This window comes from Telopea speciosissima, chromosome 5 (genome assembly GCF_018873765.1).
Source record: "Telopea speciosissima isolate NSW1024214 ecotype Mountain lineage chromosome 5, Tspe_v1, whole genome shotgun sequence".
NCBI lineage: Eukaryota > Viridiplantae > Streptophyta > Magnoliopsida > Proteales > Proteaceae > Telopea > Telopea speciosissima.
In genome coordinates this window covers 67,968,821-67,989,204 of record NC_057920.1, presented here as the reverse complement: position 1 = coordinate 67,989,204, position 20,384 = coordinate 67,968,821, and the positions used below count along the sequence as shown (strand labels likewise).

The window sequence follows — 20,384 nt, the reverse complement described above, 5'->3', positions numbered from 1 at the left end:
AAGGAATAAGTTCCTTTCCAAAGGAAAATGCACATAATGGTTTCGATAGCCTGGATAGTTGACCGGGGGAGACCAAAAACACCGCTCCAATTGATGTAAGAGGACTGGAGGACTGATCTGATCAATTCTAGCCGTCGAGCATAAGATTTGCTGGATCAACCCATCTACTTGTTAGTTTGCTGGATATTAGTAAGTGACTAATTTCTGAACTTACTAATATCTGTACTCTGCTCATATTTCCTAATCTATCCGTTGGATTACTGCCGTATTTTGAGGGATTGTTCACCTATACTAGTTCTGATTCCTCATTCCCCTCTGAGTTCTGATTTGAAATTTATTGCTATTTCACTATTCTGCTCTTATGCTGTACACCCTGCAGTTATACCTTGTGGGTGGTTTCTGTGGTTATCTGTTCCTGAACCTACATGCATCAGGTGGGAAATGTGGGTTGTAAACTGCTCTTTGTCTTGCTATCTAATAAAATTTTTCTGCTGCTTATATGGAAAAAAAATCTGTTGGAGTGGAAATGCACCAACAACTTTGCCACTACGCACTTCTTGTAGTATAATGGTATAGTATTTTTTTCTTAAATTTGTTTATAATTTTCCAAAAAAATAATATATATATATTTATATACTTTTTAACTCTCGATTTGGCCGGATGGAACTGGGCAAAGCTAGAATGGGGCTCCATTTCTGTTCAATACTTGTTCTGATATTTTTTTTTGGGTGAATAAATATGTATTACCATACCCCAGGGGGGGGCAGGGAAAAGAGAGAAAGGAATATCCAAGGGAAGAGGGGGGAGGGGAGAAACAAAGCCGACCTACGCAGAGGTGGCAATAAAAAGGGAGGTCAGATCAAGACCCCAAAAAACTGCAATGTGCCTATTTCTAGGGGTGTCTCTGATAGCACGAAGAGGGCTATGGCTGAGCTTGGAAGAGACATCAATGGAGATGGCTTTCCAAATCAGATCAAAGGATCGAGAGTTGGAAGTCCATCTCCTAATGTTACGCTCCATCCAAATGTGGTGAACAGCAGCTCCAAAGATTAGCTTGCCAATGATGTCGCAGATCGAGGTCCCTGAGAAGGACTTAGCCACCCAGGGCCATTCTCTGTCGAAAGGGAGGGGTCTTCTGCTACGGTGCCAAATGGATGAAAGGGCTTTTTTCCAGATGGTAGAGGTGAAAGGGCAGTCAAAGAAGAGGTGGGGGATGTCTTCGAGACCGTTCCAGCAAAGGGAGCAGGTAGGGGAAACATGGATGTGACGGTGAATAAGGAAGGCTTGGGTTGGGAGGCAAAGGCGGAGGGCTCTCCAGATGGTGAGGCTATGGCGGGGAATGTGGCCTTTGAACCAGACAAGGTTGTGCCAAGGGATAAAGGGGGCGGAGTGGCGAACGAAGTTCCAAGCAGAGAAAGAGGTGAAGCGGCCATTGGGAGAAGGCAACCACAGAAGTTTGTCAACAGAAGGGGGGGGGGAAGGGGGGGAGAGCAGGCCAAATCCGATCGACAATAGAGGGATTGAGAAGAGGGGGGGACGGACCAGGATCCAAAGGAAATGAGATTGGAAAGGGGGGCGTTTTTGGGAAACCAGAGGAGTAGAAGGACCTGGGACCGAGAATGCAGTACAGGATACCAAGAGGGTGCCAAGGGTCAAGCCAGAGGGAGGTGGAAGAGCCTCGAGCAATGGAGGTAGAGATTCCACGAAGGGCCAGGGGACAGAGGGCAAGGATCTTTCTCCAAATCCAGGAGGCATCAAAGGGGGTAGGGACAGTCCATAAGGAGTCGGACTAGAGAAGGTGGGAATAGACCCAGTTGACCCGGATGGAATCCTGACGGGAGGAGATTTTCCAGATCAACTTGAGGATGCCAGTAGTGTTGGAGTCTTTGATGCGGCGAATCCCAAGACCTCCCTCAGATTTGGGAAGGCAGCTGGACTTCCAAGTAAGTTAAAAATATGTAACGAACGAGTTTTTGGAATTGTTTGGAAGATCATGTGTGGAACGAGCGGTGAATAATCTTGAACTCCGAAGTGATCCTTTATGTAGTTTAATGGGATGGAAGGAATGTAATGGGAGAGATTAGAAGACAACATGGGAGTGGTTTGCCAGATTTGTTCTGGTAATGCAATTTGGGTGAATGTTTAACTTTCTAAGCTTCTGTTTATGTGTGGGCTGCTTGCTTGAATAGCATCTTGACTCTTAAATCATTCCAGAAACAGGGCACTTATCATGCTACATGCCTGCTATATGCATAAGGTTCAATGCCTTTTTGCTGTGGTGATGTTGGGGGGTGGGGGGCAGGGGAATTTTTTTTACTTTTAGGTACGCTCTGGACCCATCTTCCTGATCTTCTGAAAGGCTGGTGTATTTTAGGGATCAGCAGAAGGGAGAAGAAATTATTATCTGTCAGTCTGGAAGCGGTTATTTGGAGCTTGTGGCTAGCTTCCAATGGGAAATTAAAGAACTACTTGCAGCCAGTCCATTGGGCAGTAAAGCTTTGGAAGTTGTTATTTTCTTTGAGATTCTCTTTGTAGGGAATTCAGTAACTGGAAAGCTGCTGATATGGGATTAACCTGATTTGAGTTTGTGATGTAGCAGCCTTCTTTTAGTGGGTTCTTCCCCTCCTCCTTTGATTGAATTTGTGTTGAGGATAGAGAGGTGTAGGTGGGGGCCAAATAATGAGTCGTCTCCTGCTGCCAATGAGATTGAGAAGAAAGAAATGGAGTTCAGTAAGAAGTGTGCATAAGTAACTGGGTTTATTTGCTCCTGCTGTAGAGGAGTACCGGAAGAAATCTTCGGAAGGCCTGAAATCTTTCTGCTTTTTGAGTAGAAGGTAGATTGGAAGCTTGAAGGGGTGGCCTTTACCTCAAAAAGTTCATGTTTAGTTGGGACAATTCTTCTCCATTCAGGAAAGGTTTCTTAAGCTGGATCTGTTTCTTTTATGTTTCTTGTTTTTCTTTTGTTTTCGGAGCCCTCGAAGTTTTTTTGGGGGTAGGGGTGGTGTTGATTTGGGTTATGGGTTAGGGAACTTCAGGATGTGGTTCTTGTTGGATTTGGTCGTTTGGGTGGGTTTTATTTTGATATTATTTTTTTTATGGTCTTGTGTATCTTTTTTCCCCCTTACCCATTTATATTTCTTTTACTGATAAAAACGAACAAAGAAAAAGATATCTTGAAATTTTAGAAAAACAGGCCAAGTCTTGAACCCTAAAAGATTGGTCTAAAGAAAAGTAAGAAAAGTTATAGGAATAGTGCCCATAGTTCGACCATCGAAATACGAAAATTTTGATGGTTTATCTCGGTTTGCTCAAGGTTTCGACATTGATCAAAGCCAAACCACGAATAACTTGACAGGTTTACCAGGTTTCAGACGAAATGGTCAAAATTGTCTAATGTTTTTCAATTTTATGGTTCTTCATTCCTCTTGCGTATTTCAATTATGGTAAAGTGTTTTCTGTCCGGGAGGGCGGTTCCTGCATGTGTGCGAGCACCAATTGGAGAGCATACAGGGGCATCAAGTCAGGTGCCATTGTACATTTCATGGGAGGCGGGGTAGTTATTTCTCCCCCCATGTGTCTGAGCACAGGGTGCAAACTCCCTGACAGAGTTATTTTTTCCTTCAATTATTTATATTGAATGCTGTATATTATAAGATTAAATTATGTGTAGAATAGGCTATACAAGGAAAAGGATACAATAGGCTACAGCGTACATTGACAACCAAGGCCCGATTCCAAACTACCACTTTGGGATTTCCCCCCAATCTAATGATTCAAACATGTGTAAAATGCTTAAATAGGCACTACAAAAGTTTCAAGGAAAAATTCCTTCATTTGGCCACCAAAATGGCCATGTCGAGTTAAACTATGAAATGGACCAAATTTCGTGCTTATTTCGTAGATTTCAGCGTTATATTTCGGTTTCAACAAGGGTTGGAATCCCTAGTTGAAATTGAAATTTGAAACCTTTGCAGTGCCTAGACTCAAGTTTAATTTCCCAAATGAAATAAACAGTTCAAAACTATGTTTGAACACAAGATTTTGATAACCTACAGTAACCTGAAACAATACTGAAGCTGTAGACTCAAATCAAACCCTAAAATAATATTAGGGCTCTTGTTCTCTGTCATAGCCAGGTGGGGTAGCACACAAATCAGGGGTTGCTGATCGGATTCATCAATAGGGAGCGGGGAGGAAAGAATGTCAGAAGGAACCCTTCCTTCCAAAATCAATTGTACTTTGTTGGACAGTGACACTCTAATCAGGAATTACCATATGTCCATATTTTAACATTTCTTAGTTTTGATCGTAAACTATTGTAACAGGTAATCTATTATTTGTTAAGTAATGCAGTTAATCTCATGCTGTAATTTCTTATTGTTAACCTTTCTCATTGTAACTTATTCATTTTTTATGTGCTCAATATTTCTAACATGATGTCTAGGGTCAAGAGTACTGGAGCTGTGCTGGATCTAGTAATATCAGAGGTGCATGGAAGAAAATTACTTTTTGTGCTTCATGCTGATGGGAGCTTACGAGTATGGGATCTTTTAAGTCATGTTAGGCTTCTCAGTCATACTATTACCATTCCGACAATGACAGGCAATTTCAATTACCCTTCATTTTTTCTTTCTGCAACTGTTCATTTTCATTTAGATGGATTTCCATTTGTCAACATGAAAGCACAGAGGGTTTGGGGGTTTGGGTGGAAGAAGGTAGAGGTGGTGGAGGAGGGTATAGAGGTAAAAGAGAAGGGGGTGCAAAAGTCTTCCTGATTTCGCTCTGTCATTCTCTCTCCATTTGAAGTATAAAATTCCTTCAACAATCTTATGCCACAGCCTGCAAGTTTGCAACTCCATCTCTCCCTCTCTTTACTTTTATTATAGAAAACCTTAATGATGTGACATAATAGACCCAATGATGCAGATCAGAGAGATGGATCTGCTGATGGTGGGTTTTCAGATCTCAGGTATGAGAGAAGAGAGGAACTAGACTGTGGGGAGAGAGAAAAGATAGCAGAATCACAACTGTGGGGGAGGAGAGGGAAGAGAGGAGAGAGAAGGAATAGGCAAGAACCTCAATTAAAAAAAAAATCTTTTTATTCCATTCATCAATTTGTATGGGACTGTTATCCTTTACAGCCATTTATAAAATTGCTATAAAACTGATACAAAATAGGATTCTAAGCTTGGCAATTGGTTGGCTTAGTTGGCAGTCACCTAACTGAATAAAATAATAAGAAAAATGGTATTTAACTGAAAAGGAAACCTCCCCCACGCAGGTGCTTTGGTGGATTCCCAAAGTGACTCAACAACTGAACCTTTTCTAAACCTGCCGACAGCTGCTTTGAAGACATCCTAATGCTATTACAACTCTTAATAAAGTAAGAAAATCTTTTAAAACAGATATATCCCAGCCTGACCCAACAACCTAACAATATTAAAATAAAGAAACTAATCGCCTAAACCTACCCACAATTTGGAGAAGAAAAGATTTTAAAAAATATCTGAAATTCTCGGAACTGCATGCACTGTAGAGATTGGATACGCCTCATCTGGCTCACATTCAGATCTGAACCAAAACTTGAACCATGGGCTCAGTTGTGAACCAGAAAATTGACCCAAAACCAGAACTGTGATCATGCTCCTGCATTACCCAAGGTCGAAAACTAAAGTTTTTTTTTTTGGTGGAACGAAAACTAAAGTTACGGAACCTGAACAAGAACACTGATCTAGAATCTCTCTCTCTTTACTTCACTTTTAAAGATTCTAAAGAAATGGTTTTGCAAGGGTCGATGGTCTTGGCTGTGGTCCCTAGTCCTACTCTGTCATGATCCTAACATAATATACACTACACTCAACGCTTATTTATGGTTTTTTATTTCTATTTTTTACCCATTTTTTTAATAATTGTATAATTGTTGTTTGACATATATTAATTAATTTAGCTTGCTAGACCCTTATGGATGCTTTTCTTTGTTATCTTTTAATTCTTATTCGTGCTCAATTTTTATTCTAGTATTTCCTAAAGTTTCAACAAAACATATTATGCTAATTTTTCCTTCATAAGGTTGAAACCTTTGTACAAAACATTTCCGTTTCCATAAAGTCAGAAAAGGTCACCAGAATTGAAATTTAATACCTTAGATTTATTTGAATATCTTTCTATCATGTCTTTATTAAATGTTAATAGTTAGCCTTTTTATTCTTTTTTTTCCCAGCTCCTTAACAAACATTATATTTCAGAGTTCATTTATGTTAGATATTTATTTCTATTTATAATCTATATATACAACTTAGTTGTTTGAGCATCCCTGTAAAATATAAATTTGATTATTTGTTTGAGCAATGAGCACCTCTTAAAAGATATATTTAACATTCTTAAATGCTTGATGTCTGTAGTCAATGTTTAGAAGGAACTTTTTTGTTGTGTTTTTGTAGGAGTTTCAGCTACAAAGTTACGTGTGGGTGATGCCGACAATACCAGCCTAATTTCTCTTGCAATCTTATATAGTACTATGGTATGTTTACGTACAAAGAGCAATAATTTCAACGGAGCTTTATTCATTTTTGCGAAATGTTTGTGATTTATATGCTTAATTCTCATTTCTACTCAATTCTCATTTCTACTCCATTTTCATTTGTATGTTTGTTGAACTGGGCTGATGCATATAATATTTTATTCTCTATCCATATTTTTTAAGAAGTCATCATTTTTCTTTTCAGTTGCAGCTCTTATATAAGAATTAAGATCGCATCTTTTTTATTTTTGCACATCATTTATGCAATTTGGGGAATTTATTTGTGTAACAATGTCTGGAAATTCATTAGCTCTTTGTTACCTTCTTCTTGTTCATCACAAGAAAAATTAAAGTAAATGAACTTTTTGTTCTTTTCTTCACTTGGTTAATGGTGATTTTATCCGAGCTCTTTGTGGATATTTGAAGGAACTGGATGCGAATTTGGTTGCAACTTTAAATCTTTCTTTTACCCTGGGTGAAAAAATCAATTTGTCACTTGAGCCTTCAATAACAACTATCCCTTTGGAGGTACGCAATTGTGTGTCCATTATTTGGTTGTAGACCTGTAAATTTCTTCAATTCAACTAATTATTGGGTTCTTCTATCAGGGACGAATCATTGACTTTGTTATTTCATGCAAAAAGCTTTGGATTCTTAAAGATGATGGACTGATGTTATATAATATGTTTTGTACAAGTGATTCTAAGTAAGTATACTGACTTCTTTTGCAATTCGAAATTTTTTTGCGGTTATGATTATTTTAATTTTGTGATCATTGTTGCCCTACTTGCTGTAAAATATGAAAAGGCTAAACCTGTCTCAGTTTTTGGTTCTTTTTCTTTTATTTCAATTTTGTTTTCTTTCTATTTAATTGGAGCACTGAAATATTCATTTTAAATGTGGTGACTCCATAGCTTTGTGGACGAACCTAAATATTGTTGGGTGTTAGTTGCGACGCCTTCTGGTTCTGGTTGGTTCCTGACTTCAGGTAATGAGATAAAAATGTGGAAGGTAGGAGAAGAAGAATAAGAGAAAGCGAAGAGGTCGTGGGAGAAACAGGGAGAGATTCAGTCGATCCCTTCTCCATACAGTATTATTAATAATTTAAACTGAAGTTCCCAGTATCCCCTCACAAATATATTCCCCCATAAGATGTACGTACAGTTCCATTGTATCCTTATAAGTAGTATTCTAACACCTCCTCTCAAGTTAGGTTATTGATATCAAGCATGCCCAACTTTCCCAAGTGGTTGTGGAACTATGGAGAATTGATTCCTTTTGTTAATACTTAAGCCAATTGATCCCATGACTTCACATAGGGTGTGCAAATACACACAGAGTCAATTTTGTCCTTTATGAAATGTCGATCAACCTCTATGCATTTCATATGGTTATGCTGGCCAGCATTATGGGCAATGCTAATAGCATCCTTGTTATCACAATATAGTCTCTTGGAGTTATTAATCTTGAACCCCTAATTCTTGAACCAATTTCTTCAGCCATAAGAGTTATTAAACTCCATGCTCCACTCCACTTTTGGTGTACCGATGGACTCAGTATTGAACTATTGATTGGTTTGGTGCTGGGGAAACCCCTCTACGCAGGTGTTCATTGTATAACCTATAAACTATTATACATCGTGAGAGCCTTCCCGTGAGAGCTGGCCATGTGGTGTCGTCACCACCCAGGCCCCTTTCCTTCCCATCCTCTGTTCCCTCAACCTGACATCCATCCCGTTCCCCCCTCCGTTGCTTGGTAGGGCGTGGAGTGATCTCTTCTGTCAGGCCTCTTTCTTCACTTTGTCGCTCCTTCCTTTGTTGGGAGATCCAAATTTACACATTGTCCAGCTGGCTGGTTGGACAATGAAGCAAGTCTCTGGCTCAATTCCTTGGTCAGCCATTCCATTGGTAGTCGACCTACGTTTAATATTATCAAACTCTTGCTCACCAAGCAATGGAGGCTGCAAGGGAATGCTGATACTTACTTGCTGAACAACGGATTTTTTATCTTCAAGTTCTCCGAAGAAAACAATAAGTTGCGTGCGCTGGAGGGTGCTGCATGCTAATTTGGCTGGAAACCAATCTTCCTCTGACAATGGGATCGTCATCTCCAAGTTCATTGAGTTTACCTGAGTACCATCCCTTTGTTGATCTTGCTGCCTTGTCTCTCCCTCCACTTCTGGTGTACAGATAGACTCGGTGTTGTCGGTTCGGTGCTGGGGTAACCCCTCTACTCAGATGCTAGAACCATGAGGAATTGAGGAAGGATCGCCTTGCTTTCGCTCGTATCTGTATCGAGGTCTTCGCTGAGGACCCTTGCCATCCTCTCACAGTCACTTACGAGTTACGATGAAGGTTATTCATTCTAGCAGGAAGTTGTCTTCAAATGGAGTCCTCCTCACTGCCTCGTATGCAAAGTGTTTGGGCTTGACTCTTTGCTCTCCTACATCTACCTCTAATGCTGACCACAATGACCACCCAATCACTTTTGATACCGCCATCCCGCACCTAACAAACATTATCCCTCCTTTTACCCCTCTCCAAATTTCTTTCTCCTCCATCATGGCCCGAAGTCGTCTACTGGTCATCGCCTTCCTAGTCGTGGCCGACATAGATGTCACCTTCTTTGGGGCTCTTGTCTCCTTGAGAAATCTGCCTTTTGCTCACCTCGGGGCATGTTGTTGGCGATCTGTCCCTACTGCTAGTCCATAGCCCTTTTATGACCGACAATGACAATTGGTTCTCTCCCAATGCTGTTTACGTGCCTGTGACTGATCCTGTCCTCTGCAATCTCGATTTAGACTTTCCCAGGAGTAGTCACTTTCACCAGGAATACCCTGCAGCTTGTTCGACGCTGCATCCCTCTGCAACTTCTATGAATCAACCCCCATCGCCATCAACTCTCCGTTTCCTTCTGCTCCCAAAGGTTACAATTGCTGCAACTGTCCCCTTCCCCCCTTTTATCCTTCCTTTGTTTGCCCTTGGGTGGGGCCCTGTATCCCTCTCGGCACTATTTCTTGACCCAGCCCTTCTCTCACCTGACCATGCCTTTTTGACCTTCCACTTTCTAACCCTTGAACCCTGGCCCATCTAGTACCATCCATGGTTCTCATGCGCCCTTCAAACCTCACCCTTCCCACGTTCATTAGTATTCCTTTGCCTTGGGCTCACAAATCACTTCTTTAAACCCCTTTGGCCTAGGCCCCTTCAATAATCACTCATATATACCCCCCGCCTCCCCTCTTCCCTCTACCTTGGATTTGGGCCCTACCTTCACCCACACGATCCATTACCCAACCCAACCTCTTCACTCGACCTTGGATGTGGACTCTACCTTCACCCACCCGACCCATTACCTAACTCATCCTACTTCGCCCAACTCCCATTGCATTGCTCTTTTGTCCCACACTTCGTCCTAGTGTCCCAGGTTTTGTCAATGACATCTCCCTTTCCCACCCTTGTCTTCCTGAGATGCATTCCCCCTCTCAGTTCTCGTCTTCAGTGTCTCCCCCCTTCTATTGACTACACTCCCCCAATTCATGCTTACTGTAATTGCCACCGGAATATACCTTCTTTGTTCCTCCAGTGTCCAACCAGTCCTACCACTGTGGGGCTCTTGTTGCATCCTTCTCATGCTTCCTAATGATCTAGAGCCTTATCTAGTACTCCCTGACCTTAACTCCCCCTCCAAGCACGTCAAGGTTCGGTTTTGTATTTAGCTTCTCCCCTCTGTTTTTTGTTGCCTTATTATAGAAACTAGGATCAATGAATCTTTGTCTCATCCCAACACCCTGAGGCTACAAAGATTCTGGTGAGTCAAAGAATCCAATGTTACCCATATAGCCTCTTCCATTGTCTTTGCTTGCTCCCTCTTCTCCAACTACTCCCACTACCTTAATGGTCTTCTGTGGTTTCTTTGTGCCCCTCCAAAATCCATATTTTGATAATATCCTTCATCTCCCAGCTCATTCATCTCAAAATATTCTCCTTTTAGGGAATTCATGCTTCCTTTTTACCGCTACATTCTTCTAATTGCCCCTCTGAAAGAGCCTCTCTTTGGGGTGATCTTCATCGTGCCTTGCAGGTTGTATCTCTTCCTGGGGGATTGGATGGTGACTACAATGTTGTTCTGTATGGTCATGAAAAGCAAGGTGATGATTCGCTTGATGGGTCCTCAGTTGATGCCTTCAATGAGTGTATTGATGATTTTGAGGCAAAGGCTGCTATGTAAACAAACTATGATTTTAAATGGTTTATATGTTTTGGTGATTAGATTTTTTTTGTGTGTGAAAAAGCTATTTGCTTTAACGAGTATATAGGTTCCAAGAATTTAGAAGTGTGTCCTTGAGCCAAGAGCATTAAACTGGAGATATCAAGATGCTCAAGAGACTTAGGTTTGCATCTTCTTCGGGCCTTTTTAGCTCCCAAGCGACTTGGGACTTCATCAGATCTCACGGGCCATTGTCTCTTTGGTGCAAGTTAGTTTTTGTTCAAGTTTCATAGCCCTCTCCACAATTTCACTGTCTGGCTAGCCCTCTCCAATTGCCAGCCAACACAGTCTTTCCTCATTCACCTGCTGATTCCAGTCTCTCTTTCTTGCTGCCTGTGTTGGAATGCTCTAGAAGATGTGGATCATCTCTTGTTGGCTTGCCTTTTTTCCTCTTCTATCTGGAAAGGGCTCCAATGAAAACGTTGGCCAAGAAGCCGGAGGATTTTTCCTTTTGCGAGGGGAATGGATCTGGGTGGATATGTCCTTTGTCGATACATCTCCTTGTGATTTTGTGGGTAAGATTGCATTTGGTGCCTATATAAAATCACATTTGGATGAAGCATAATCTCAGAAAATGGTCCTCTAGTTCCAGATCCTTCCAGAAAATTTGAGACTCCATCTCCTTTGGTCTCATAAGCAAGCTTGCTTCGGTCTCCTCTCGTTGTGTTGATTACCCAAGGAACATGCATATTGTTGTGTTCTGGGGTCTTCCCCTCTCACTTCTGCAGCCCTCTTTCTCCTGTTTTGCTTTGTTTGTATTTTAGTTCTGTTATTGTTGTTCTTCCCCTCTTTAGGGGCTTCTAGTATCTCTTTCCCCTTTTGGTACTAAATTATTTATTCAACTATCAAAATGGAGGATCTTACCTATGTACATGATTGATAGAATCACTGTTTTGTTTTTTTTTTTTTTGGGGGGGGGGTGTTCAACTTGATGCAGTGTCTACGGAGGTTAGGAGTGAGTTAAGCCAATGTATACAAATTAGACAGATCAGGATCATCCTTTTATGTTGAGGTCAGTGTAAGTCTGTCTATGATTAGGGTGTCTAGGTAAGGACCCTTTGGAGGGGGAGGGCACAGATTGCATGGAGAATGATCCGTTTTGCAGTTTCCTCTATTTGCTAGACTATTTGGATAGAGAGATATTCAAGAATGTTTGAAGGAAAGGAGAGGAGGTTATGCATAGAGTTGCAAGGAAGATCAAGAAGCTAGTATTTGCATGGTTGTCATTGGTAACTGGTTTTAGGGATGTGAACACTTCCGGAATTTGGGACTGGTGGGGAAATGCTGTAATGGTTTTGTGGGAGTTTTGGATTTCTTTTTGTAGCGAGTCCTATTGTGGATTGTATATAGCTGTATAGCATCCTGTGTATTCTGTACATGTTGCTTCTTTTGAGAAATTAATACATCTCTTATCTTAGTCTCGCACCCAAAAAAAAAGAGGTTTATAGAAAATCTGAGGGTTGAATATTGTAGCTTTTTTGATGCTCCACGTGCTACGGATGCAAGCAAATATAGTGAGGTGCTTATGAGAATAGAAGACTGTAATTCCCATTACAAACACATACATTGTAAGTTCACTCTAACTTGGTCAAATTGCATCCAATTGGCGTATGAATACCTTTCTTATGACATCTATTGTAAAACGTAGAGCTTTCCAGTGACAGCAAAATTATTGAATGCGGGAAGGTTTAATATAGTAAACTCAAAACACATGGATTGTGACTTATTGAGCAAGGTATTGTTTGTATTATTCACATAGTTGTCACGGCGGCAAGGCGACCTAAGTCGGTGAAGGGGTGTCTAAGTGCTTAGGTGACTAGGCGCCTGCCTAGGTGCCCGAGTTTTTTTTTTTATTATTATTTTTTGGGCGAACAAGAAAAAAAATAAATCAATATTAAGCCACATTAAGTCATAAAAAATCAACATTAAGCCACATCAAGTCATCAAATATCAACATTAAGTCATTTAAAGTCCTAAAAAATCAATATTAAGCCACATCAAGTCATCAAAAATCAACATAGAACTAGAAGACAGCAGAACTGAAGAAGCAAGCTATTTGAAGTTTGAAACAATCAAAACATACATTTGGTTTATACTGTTCTTGAAATTGTCTTTGTACAGATATACCTAATCTCACATTTGGTTTATACTGTTCGTAGAAAATATGATATTATCCATAAGTAATTAAACTGCTCTCGATTTAGAGAAATGATCTTGTTCTCTAAGAAGTTTGACTGATCAAATGATTTTATTTTTACATGAGATTTTTTGTATAAGGTAGAGCACAAAACCAACTTTCCAACAAATCAAAGATTGCTTAAATCTGATTTGTATCGGAGGAATTATGTCTAGGTCAAACCTTATTTGGTGTGTGCGATTGCTATTAATATCGCTCTGAATGGAAATATTTTTTTAAGATATCAAAACAAATGAATATTTTAACCGCACTTTTGGTTTTCAGCAAATTTTACCATATTAAGATTTATAGTCCTCATCAGATCTGTTTTGGAAGCCTCTTATATCTACTGGTCGGGTATCTATGGTCTTCCCCAGTCTACTATCAAGGCTATGGAAGCTCTTATGGCTTCCTTCCTTTGGAAGGGCTCTGACGCCACAAGGTTCCTTCATCCCTTGAGCTGGGCTGCTGTGTGCCTTCCCAAGAAGGAAGGAGGGTTGGGTATTCGGCGTATTAAAGAAGTGAACTCAGCTGGCATCATCAAGCTTCTATGGAAGATAGCCTAAAAAAAAAAGAGCATTTGGGTGGATTGGATCTACTCGGGGCCCCTTCGCCACAATTCCATATGGACTGCTCCCACTCTTCCTGATGCTTCTTGGGTCTGGAGGAAAATCCTTGCCAGCCGGCCCTTGGTCCTTCAAGTCGTTCGCTCCAGCATTGGTGATGGTCAATCTACTTACCTCTGGCTTGACAACTGGCATCCTATGGGAATTCTCCTTCACCGGGTTACTCCAGGATCCATTTACTCCTCAGGCCTTCATAGACTTTCTTTGGTGGCCGATATTCTTCATCACAATGGGTGGGCTCCTCCAACATCTGGCCCCATCCTCACCCCTTTCTGGAATGAGCTTCACTCGGTTACTTGAAGGGCTGCTTCTAGAGGAGATTGTGTTACTTGGTCCTCTAACAGCTCTTGCTCCTTCTCTTCAAAGGCTGCCTGGGATCTTATTCGTCTGAAAGGCCCTTTGGTTTCTTGGCACAGACTTCTTTGGTTCAGGCACCACATTCCTAGGCACTGCTTCACAGCCTGGAGAGTCTTCAACAACTGTCTCCCTACTCAAGCTTTTCTTCGCAGCCGCCAGATCTTAGTCTCTCGTGCTTGCTGCCTCTGCTGGAACAACGATGAAGACCTGAACCACCTCTTCTTTGAATGCCCAACTGCTACTGCAATTTGGAAGGGAGTCCTTCACAAATGCTGGCCTGCCAGAAGACGCATCCTTCCCTTCTCCAGAGAATGGATTTGGATTGATATGACTTTTGCTGGGTCCACCACTTGTGACGCGGTCGGGAAGTTGGCCTTTTGTGCTACCCTCAACCATATCTGGATGGAGCGAAATTTGAGAAAATGGACTTCCAACTCTCGGACTTACCAGAAGATTTGGGACTCCATCTCCTTTGAAATTAAAGCAAAGTTATCTCTTCTTCCCCCCTCTTCTTGTATAGACTCCCCTAGGAACAGGACCATTGTTCAGTCCTGGGGTCTCTCCAATATTTCCTTGGTTGCTCCGGCAATTGCTTAGGCTGGCTGGTTTGGCCCTCCTGTTGTGGGGCCCTTTGTATTTCTCCTTTCTTCTCTCTTTTGGTAATGAAATTTTTATTCACCCAAAAAAAAAAGATTTATGGAATTTTTTTATTCACCCAAAAAAAAAATTTATGGAAGTTTTAGATTTAAGAAAAACCCCAGCATTAGAAAGTTGAAAATTTCACCTTCCGCCAAAAATCCAATTTTTGTTCTTGAACTGGGGGGGGGGGGGGTTTCACTTTTTATCCTTTTGAAATTTGATTTTTTTAACTATTTTTATTTGATTAAAAAAGGGGGGTATTTGCTTATTTATAAATAATATCTCAAGTAAATGAAATAACAAATATAAAAACATTTACTTGGCATAAATAAGTGCCAGAACTGGTCCGTTGCTAATTAAATTAGTGCAAGGCATCCTGCACTAATGTGACAGTCACCTAGGCCCCTAGAAATCTTCCTGGATGCCTTGACAACTATATTTATTCATATCCTAGCTCATAAAATATCGTTTCTGGATTTTCTTGTGTGCCTTGGCCATTCTCTCTTGTGTCAAATTGTCTCGTTTTCTCTTCATTCACACATGCTTTAAGGTCAACATCTATGTTTTTCTGAATGAAGAATTTTTTATTGACTTTTCGATGATGTGGTTGCTTAATCAGTTACTGTTAAAAATACCCTGGTCAATTAACTAAATCCTGCAGTTCAAGGAACGAAAGATAAAATTTAAACTACAGGCCCACATGTGAATACCTGCTTCGAGGTATTGCCCACATATCAATACATTTTTTTTTTTATAACCCGAATATTACCTCGGACCTGGGTTGGCCCCTAAACCTTTATTAAAATCAATAAGCAAATAATGAAGAATACAGGGGGGGACATTCCGCCTAACCCCTTCCCAAGACAACATCACACCTCTCAATGAACAGCCACCCCATACAAGAGTAAAAACAACCAAGCCATTAGCTTCGTAGGACAGGAAGGCCAGCCTTGTCCTCACGGAGAATGGCCTGAAAGGGACCACCCGGCAAGCTCTCTGGTTGATAAACAATAGAAGTCATCGCAAGACAAGAGTGCTTGGTCAACCAATCAGCCGCTCTGTTGCTCTCCCGGTAGGCAAAAGTAATGTTGGCCCGAGTATAAGCTAATAATTCATGAATCTCCTTGTAGTGATACCATCCTTCCCATAAGTTACCCCTCCTCTGATTGACTGCTCTAACAGTTTCCTCTGAATCACAGTTAATCACAACATCCGTGAACCCCAAATCAATACATGGCTCAAGGTATTACCCACAAATACATTAAAAAAAAAAATTAACTTAAGCTCCAATTTTTTCCCTATTTCATTGGTTGTTTTTATTGAAGTTCTCTGACCATTTGATGAATTTTCTATCCATTGTTACAGAACCAGGACCAGCATGATCAGTTTGACTGGTGATCCTGGTCCCCTGGCTACTGTTGTTGCATCTCTCAGACTTGAGGATGTGTTTTTCATAAATATCAGGTTGTGCAGGACCCTTGCTCGTTTCTGTGTTTAATGACCTTGTTGAACACTGATGATGTGACCTGACATGTTTAGCAGTATAGCCATGATGTCTTTGATTCAATTCAGTTCAACGCTATTGTCAAACTTTGTTGAACTTTGCAATCCCTTGTTTTAGTTCAATGTCCTATGTTATTCTTCTAAATGTTTATCTGAAGTTTAGTTGTTTGAACTTCATTAGTGCTTTTTTAATGAATGTTTGTCCATTAATTTTCTTTCCAGGGTGGAAGCATTCAGTTATGGTTTGCAGGATACCTTTGTTGCTGATCAGCTATTCCAAGATGTTGAACATTCTGCTGATGACTTGATCTGGTTTAGTCATTCATTAATTTCTGCATTGAAGGTACTTCAATTATTTTTAATGGTAAAATTTTGTATGTTCTTTGAAATATTTTATATTGTTATTTGCTCTTTGTTAATCTTTTGTTTTCAGATTTTGACTAGTTAGGTTGAAGAAGTTCGGGTCTTAACCTGGGAACAAATGCTGAGTATTTTAAAACTGCAAAAGTGCTAGTTTTTCATGATAGATTTATATAAGAGCGATGTGGAGCTCATCTAGGAATATTTACCTTTTTTTTTTTTTGTTACTTAAGCCCTTTGAGCTCACTGGTAGGGGGGAGTGATATGATCCAAATTTGAGGAGTTAAAAGACCAACGGGTGTACCAAAATTATTTGGGCAGTAGTCTTGAGAGCATAGTTCTAAATCTCGGTGAGATCTTGAAATACTCGAGAAACTCGAGCTGGTCGAGGCAAGATTTAGGCCTATGTCTCAAAATGTCACTCGAAAAACTCAACGAAAATTCGGCGAGTATTCAGTACTTTTTTACCGTCCCACCGAAATGGTACAACGTACCATACAAAAAGACACAATCTTGACCCAGACTTCGAAATTTCGAAGTAAAGTCGATAGAGAAGGGGGAAAAACCTTGATTCTTGATTTTTTGCCACATCATCACTCAATGCTACTGGGATACACTATTAGGGGTTGCCACATCACTATTGCATAATTTACTTGTTTAACTTGGCAATTATGTCTCATATCACTCAAACAATGTGTAGAATAGGCAATATTATATTAAGGGTTCTAAGTTTACTGGCAACCAAGGAGGGTGCAAATCCAAAACATCAAAATTTTTTTTTTTTAATAATTTGAAGATTTAAATATGTTTATTAAGTCTAAAACAAGCTTCTCTTATAGTTTCGGAGCCAACTGTGGCCATTTGTCCAACGAACCATCATACTGAGAAAAAAAAAGAGAGAAAAAAAAGAAAAGAAAACACAAACTTAAAGAGATCTTGAGATCTTGGTCGTTTTGACCAAGTCAAGACACCGAGTCTAGACGAGTTTTCGAACCATATTCGAGAGAAGTGATGTAGATCACAAATCCATATGTACCCGCAGGAACAAGCCCCAAAACCAGCCCAGCAAGGTTGTGGATTCGACTGCTGTGAGAAGCAGCCTGGCCTGATGATGTAGCAAGTTTTTGTTGGTTCAATGGAGTATCACCTAAGGCAGCCCCAGCCCAGAGAGAAGCATGAAGAAGATAGACAAAGTTTTCAAAAAAGGAATAAAAGTTACTGTTCATGTGAACAGTGATTTGGACTGATACGGGCAACTGGTGTGAAGATCTGATTTTATTTTGTTACTAATCTCTTAGTAGTACCTAGTTACTAAATCTATTAGTTTCTGTTTTTTGTTTCCTTGCTTGTTTAGAAGGCTGGGTCTATAAAGCCTTAGTAGTTTTCTATTTTTCATTAGTTGCTATTTTCCTACCTTCTATTTTGGTTTTAGGAAGTTTCTATTTTCTACCTTCTATTTTGTAAGCTTGCCTAAGCTATTAATAGGCTCCCTATTGTAAGGAATGATCAGATTTGGAGAAAAGAATTTTCAGGCCTTGTTGCCATCGGTTATGGGAGAAATTCCATGTTTCAACAGCTGGGATAGCTGTGGGTGAGAAACCCAGGCTGAGATAGCCATTCCCCTACCCCTTTCTTCTCTTCTATATCCTCTTCTTCTTCTTCTTATCATTTTCTATGTTCTTCTTTCATATATAAACAGAAAAGAAAAAGCAATAAAAGTTTCAGCTAGTTAATTTGTTCTTCCTTATTGTGTTGATCCTGGCTGCAATCGATCTCCTACTGGTTTCTCACTGGTTCGAGGTTGACTTTTGCATTAAGAAGATATGGATGGCTTTGGGTTGGCCATAAACATGGCCTGAATAGAGATGAACGGGGAAAGAGGATCCACATAGCTGTCCCCATTTTGATGGAAAATGCTTATTTGGGTTGAGTCTTTGTGCTGGTACCCAGTGAGATCTTGAAGTTGAAAAAATTGTAGTCTAAGTTGGAATAATACTGTTGGACTTATAGAATTACTTCATGTTATTAATATGTTACTTGGTTTGACCAGACACCCCTAGTAATAATATAAAGCAAGTGTAGGCCCAAAAAAGGCAACAATACCCCCAATACAAGTGTGGTTAACATCCCCTCTAACTGGTGCATGGATTTGATTCTTGCCACTTGCCTAAGATGCTGTGAAAATGGGTGTGACCTATTCTTTTATCAGAATATTAACTAGTTGATCTTCGGGCTTCACAAATGGAAATACAAATAATAACAATTTCTCAGCTTCTCCTGAATAAAATGTGTTTCCACTTTTAGTTCAATCATGTTCGACGGGATTGTGAGCAATGTTGATGGTTGCTTTGTTATCACAATTCAGTTTCTTAGCTTCATAAGTAAGAAATTTCAATTCCTTTAGCAACATTCTTAGCCATAAATTTAAAACTCGAAAATGTGACTCAATTGCTGGCCAACCCATCCAAGTGGATTTGCGATTCAATATATAAATATATTATAAAATAATTAATAAAGAAGTTCTTTTACCCTTGAATCTTGTTGGGAGGTTCAACCTTGGAAAAATTCAGGGAGAGAAAGAGGCTGAAATTTGGAAGATAGAGGAAAATCAGAGAAAGAAAGAGAGGGAGGGAGGGTCTGCAATAAACTAATAAAATATCATTCCCTGAATATTTCTACTCCACAACTGGTATGCATTTGGGACGAAATCACCGAAATAAACAAAAAATAACCAAAACAGACCAAAACAACCAAAACAACAACAACTTAGATTTATCCCAACTTAATGGGGTCGACTACATGGGTCCTTGCCCTCCAGCTCTATTCGAGGTCATACTTGATTCAAGGCCCATGAATGTCTTTCCTCACCACTTCGCCTAAGGTCATTTTAGGTCTGCCTTTGGTTCTTTTAGTCTCTTCAATGTGAATCACATCACTCCTCCGTACTGGAGCATCCAAAGGCCTCCGTTGAACATGGCCATGCCACCTCAAATGACTTTTTCGTAGCTTATCATTTATCAGAGCTACTCCTAGACCATCTATAATATGACCATTCCTTACTTTATCCTTCCTAGTTTTGCCACTCATCCATCTCAACATCCTCATCTCCGCTACACTGAGTTTATCTATATGTTGCTTCTTAACTGCCAACATTCCATACCATACCATACATCATAGCCTGTCATATGACTGTCTAATAAAATTTTCCTTTTAAGGTTTAAAGGAAAACGCCGATCACACAGCATTCCGGATGCATTTCTCCACTTCATCCATCCTATTTTAATTCTCTATGAAACATCATCCTTTAGATCACCTTTATTTGTGATTGAGCCCAGATACCTAAAATAATCACTTTGCGGGTTCTCCCTCATCAATTTTCACCACCTCATTATCCATCATAGTGTAATTAAAGTTACTCACCATATACTTTGTTTTTGTTCTACTTATCTTAAAACCTTTTGATTCCAATGTTGTTCTAATGTAAATAAGTCACTTAGGGCTTATGTTAGTGGAAATAAGCTTTGGGTTGGGTTATATATGTGTTGGGCTTTTGATCCCAAGGGTTTATTTTGTAATTGACCAATTTAATGGACCTAAACTATGGGTAGAAAATAGGAAAAACGGGATTTACTTCCGTAGTTTAGTTGGAGTTCTATTTTGAGTTTGTTTTCTTTATTATTTCACTTCCTTAGTCAATTTAGGTTACCTTATTAGTAAAGGATTGGGTTAAACCTTTCCTTTTTAGTGTCTAAGTCTATTTTGAGTCTTCTATTTAAGTTTTTAAGGGAGGCCAGCATTGAACACGAATTTGATTAATGAAATATTGGCTTTAGCCTTTCCAAAAATCCTGAGATAGGTTGGGTGAGATGCCCAGGCTGAGATAGCCATTCCCTTCCCCCATCCCCTTCCATCGGTTCTTGATTCCAAATCCTAA

The 20,384-nt window shown here is 40.0% G+C and overlaps 1 protein-coding gene across 2 annotated transcripts in view; it reads left to right on the top strand.

Moving 5' to 3' along the window:
* Positions 1 to 20,384, top strand: part of LOC122661514 (nuclear pore complex protein NUP160) — a 169,378-nt gene that overhangs the window by 37,366 nt on the left and 111,628 nt on the right. For both annotated transcript variants that reach the window (XM_043856926.1, XM_043856925.1), the window contains exons 5-9: positions 4,445 to 4,602; positions 6,441 to 6,520; positions 6,947 to 7,048; positions 7,129 to 7,226; positions 16,313 to 16,433. In XM_043856926.1, the coding sequence (XP_043712861.1) occupies positions 4,445 to 4,602; positions 6,441 to 6,520; positions 6,947 to 7,048; positions 7,129 to 7,226; positions 16,313 to 16,433 (559 nt within the window). The remainder of the gene's footprint in view (positions 1 to 4,444; positions 4,603 to 6,440; positions 6,521 to 6,946; positions 7,049 to 7,128; positions 7,227 to 16,312; positions 16,434 to 20,384) is intronic.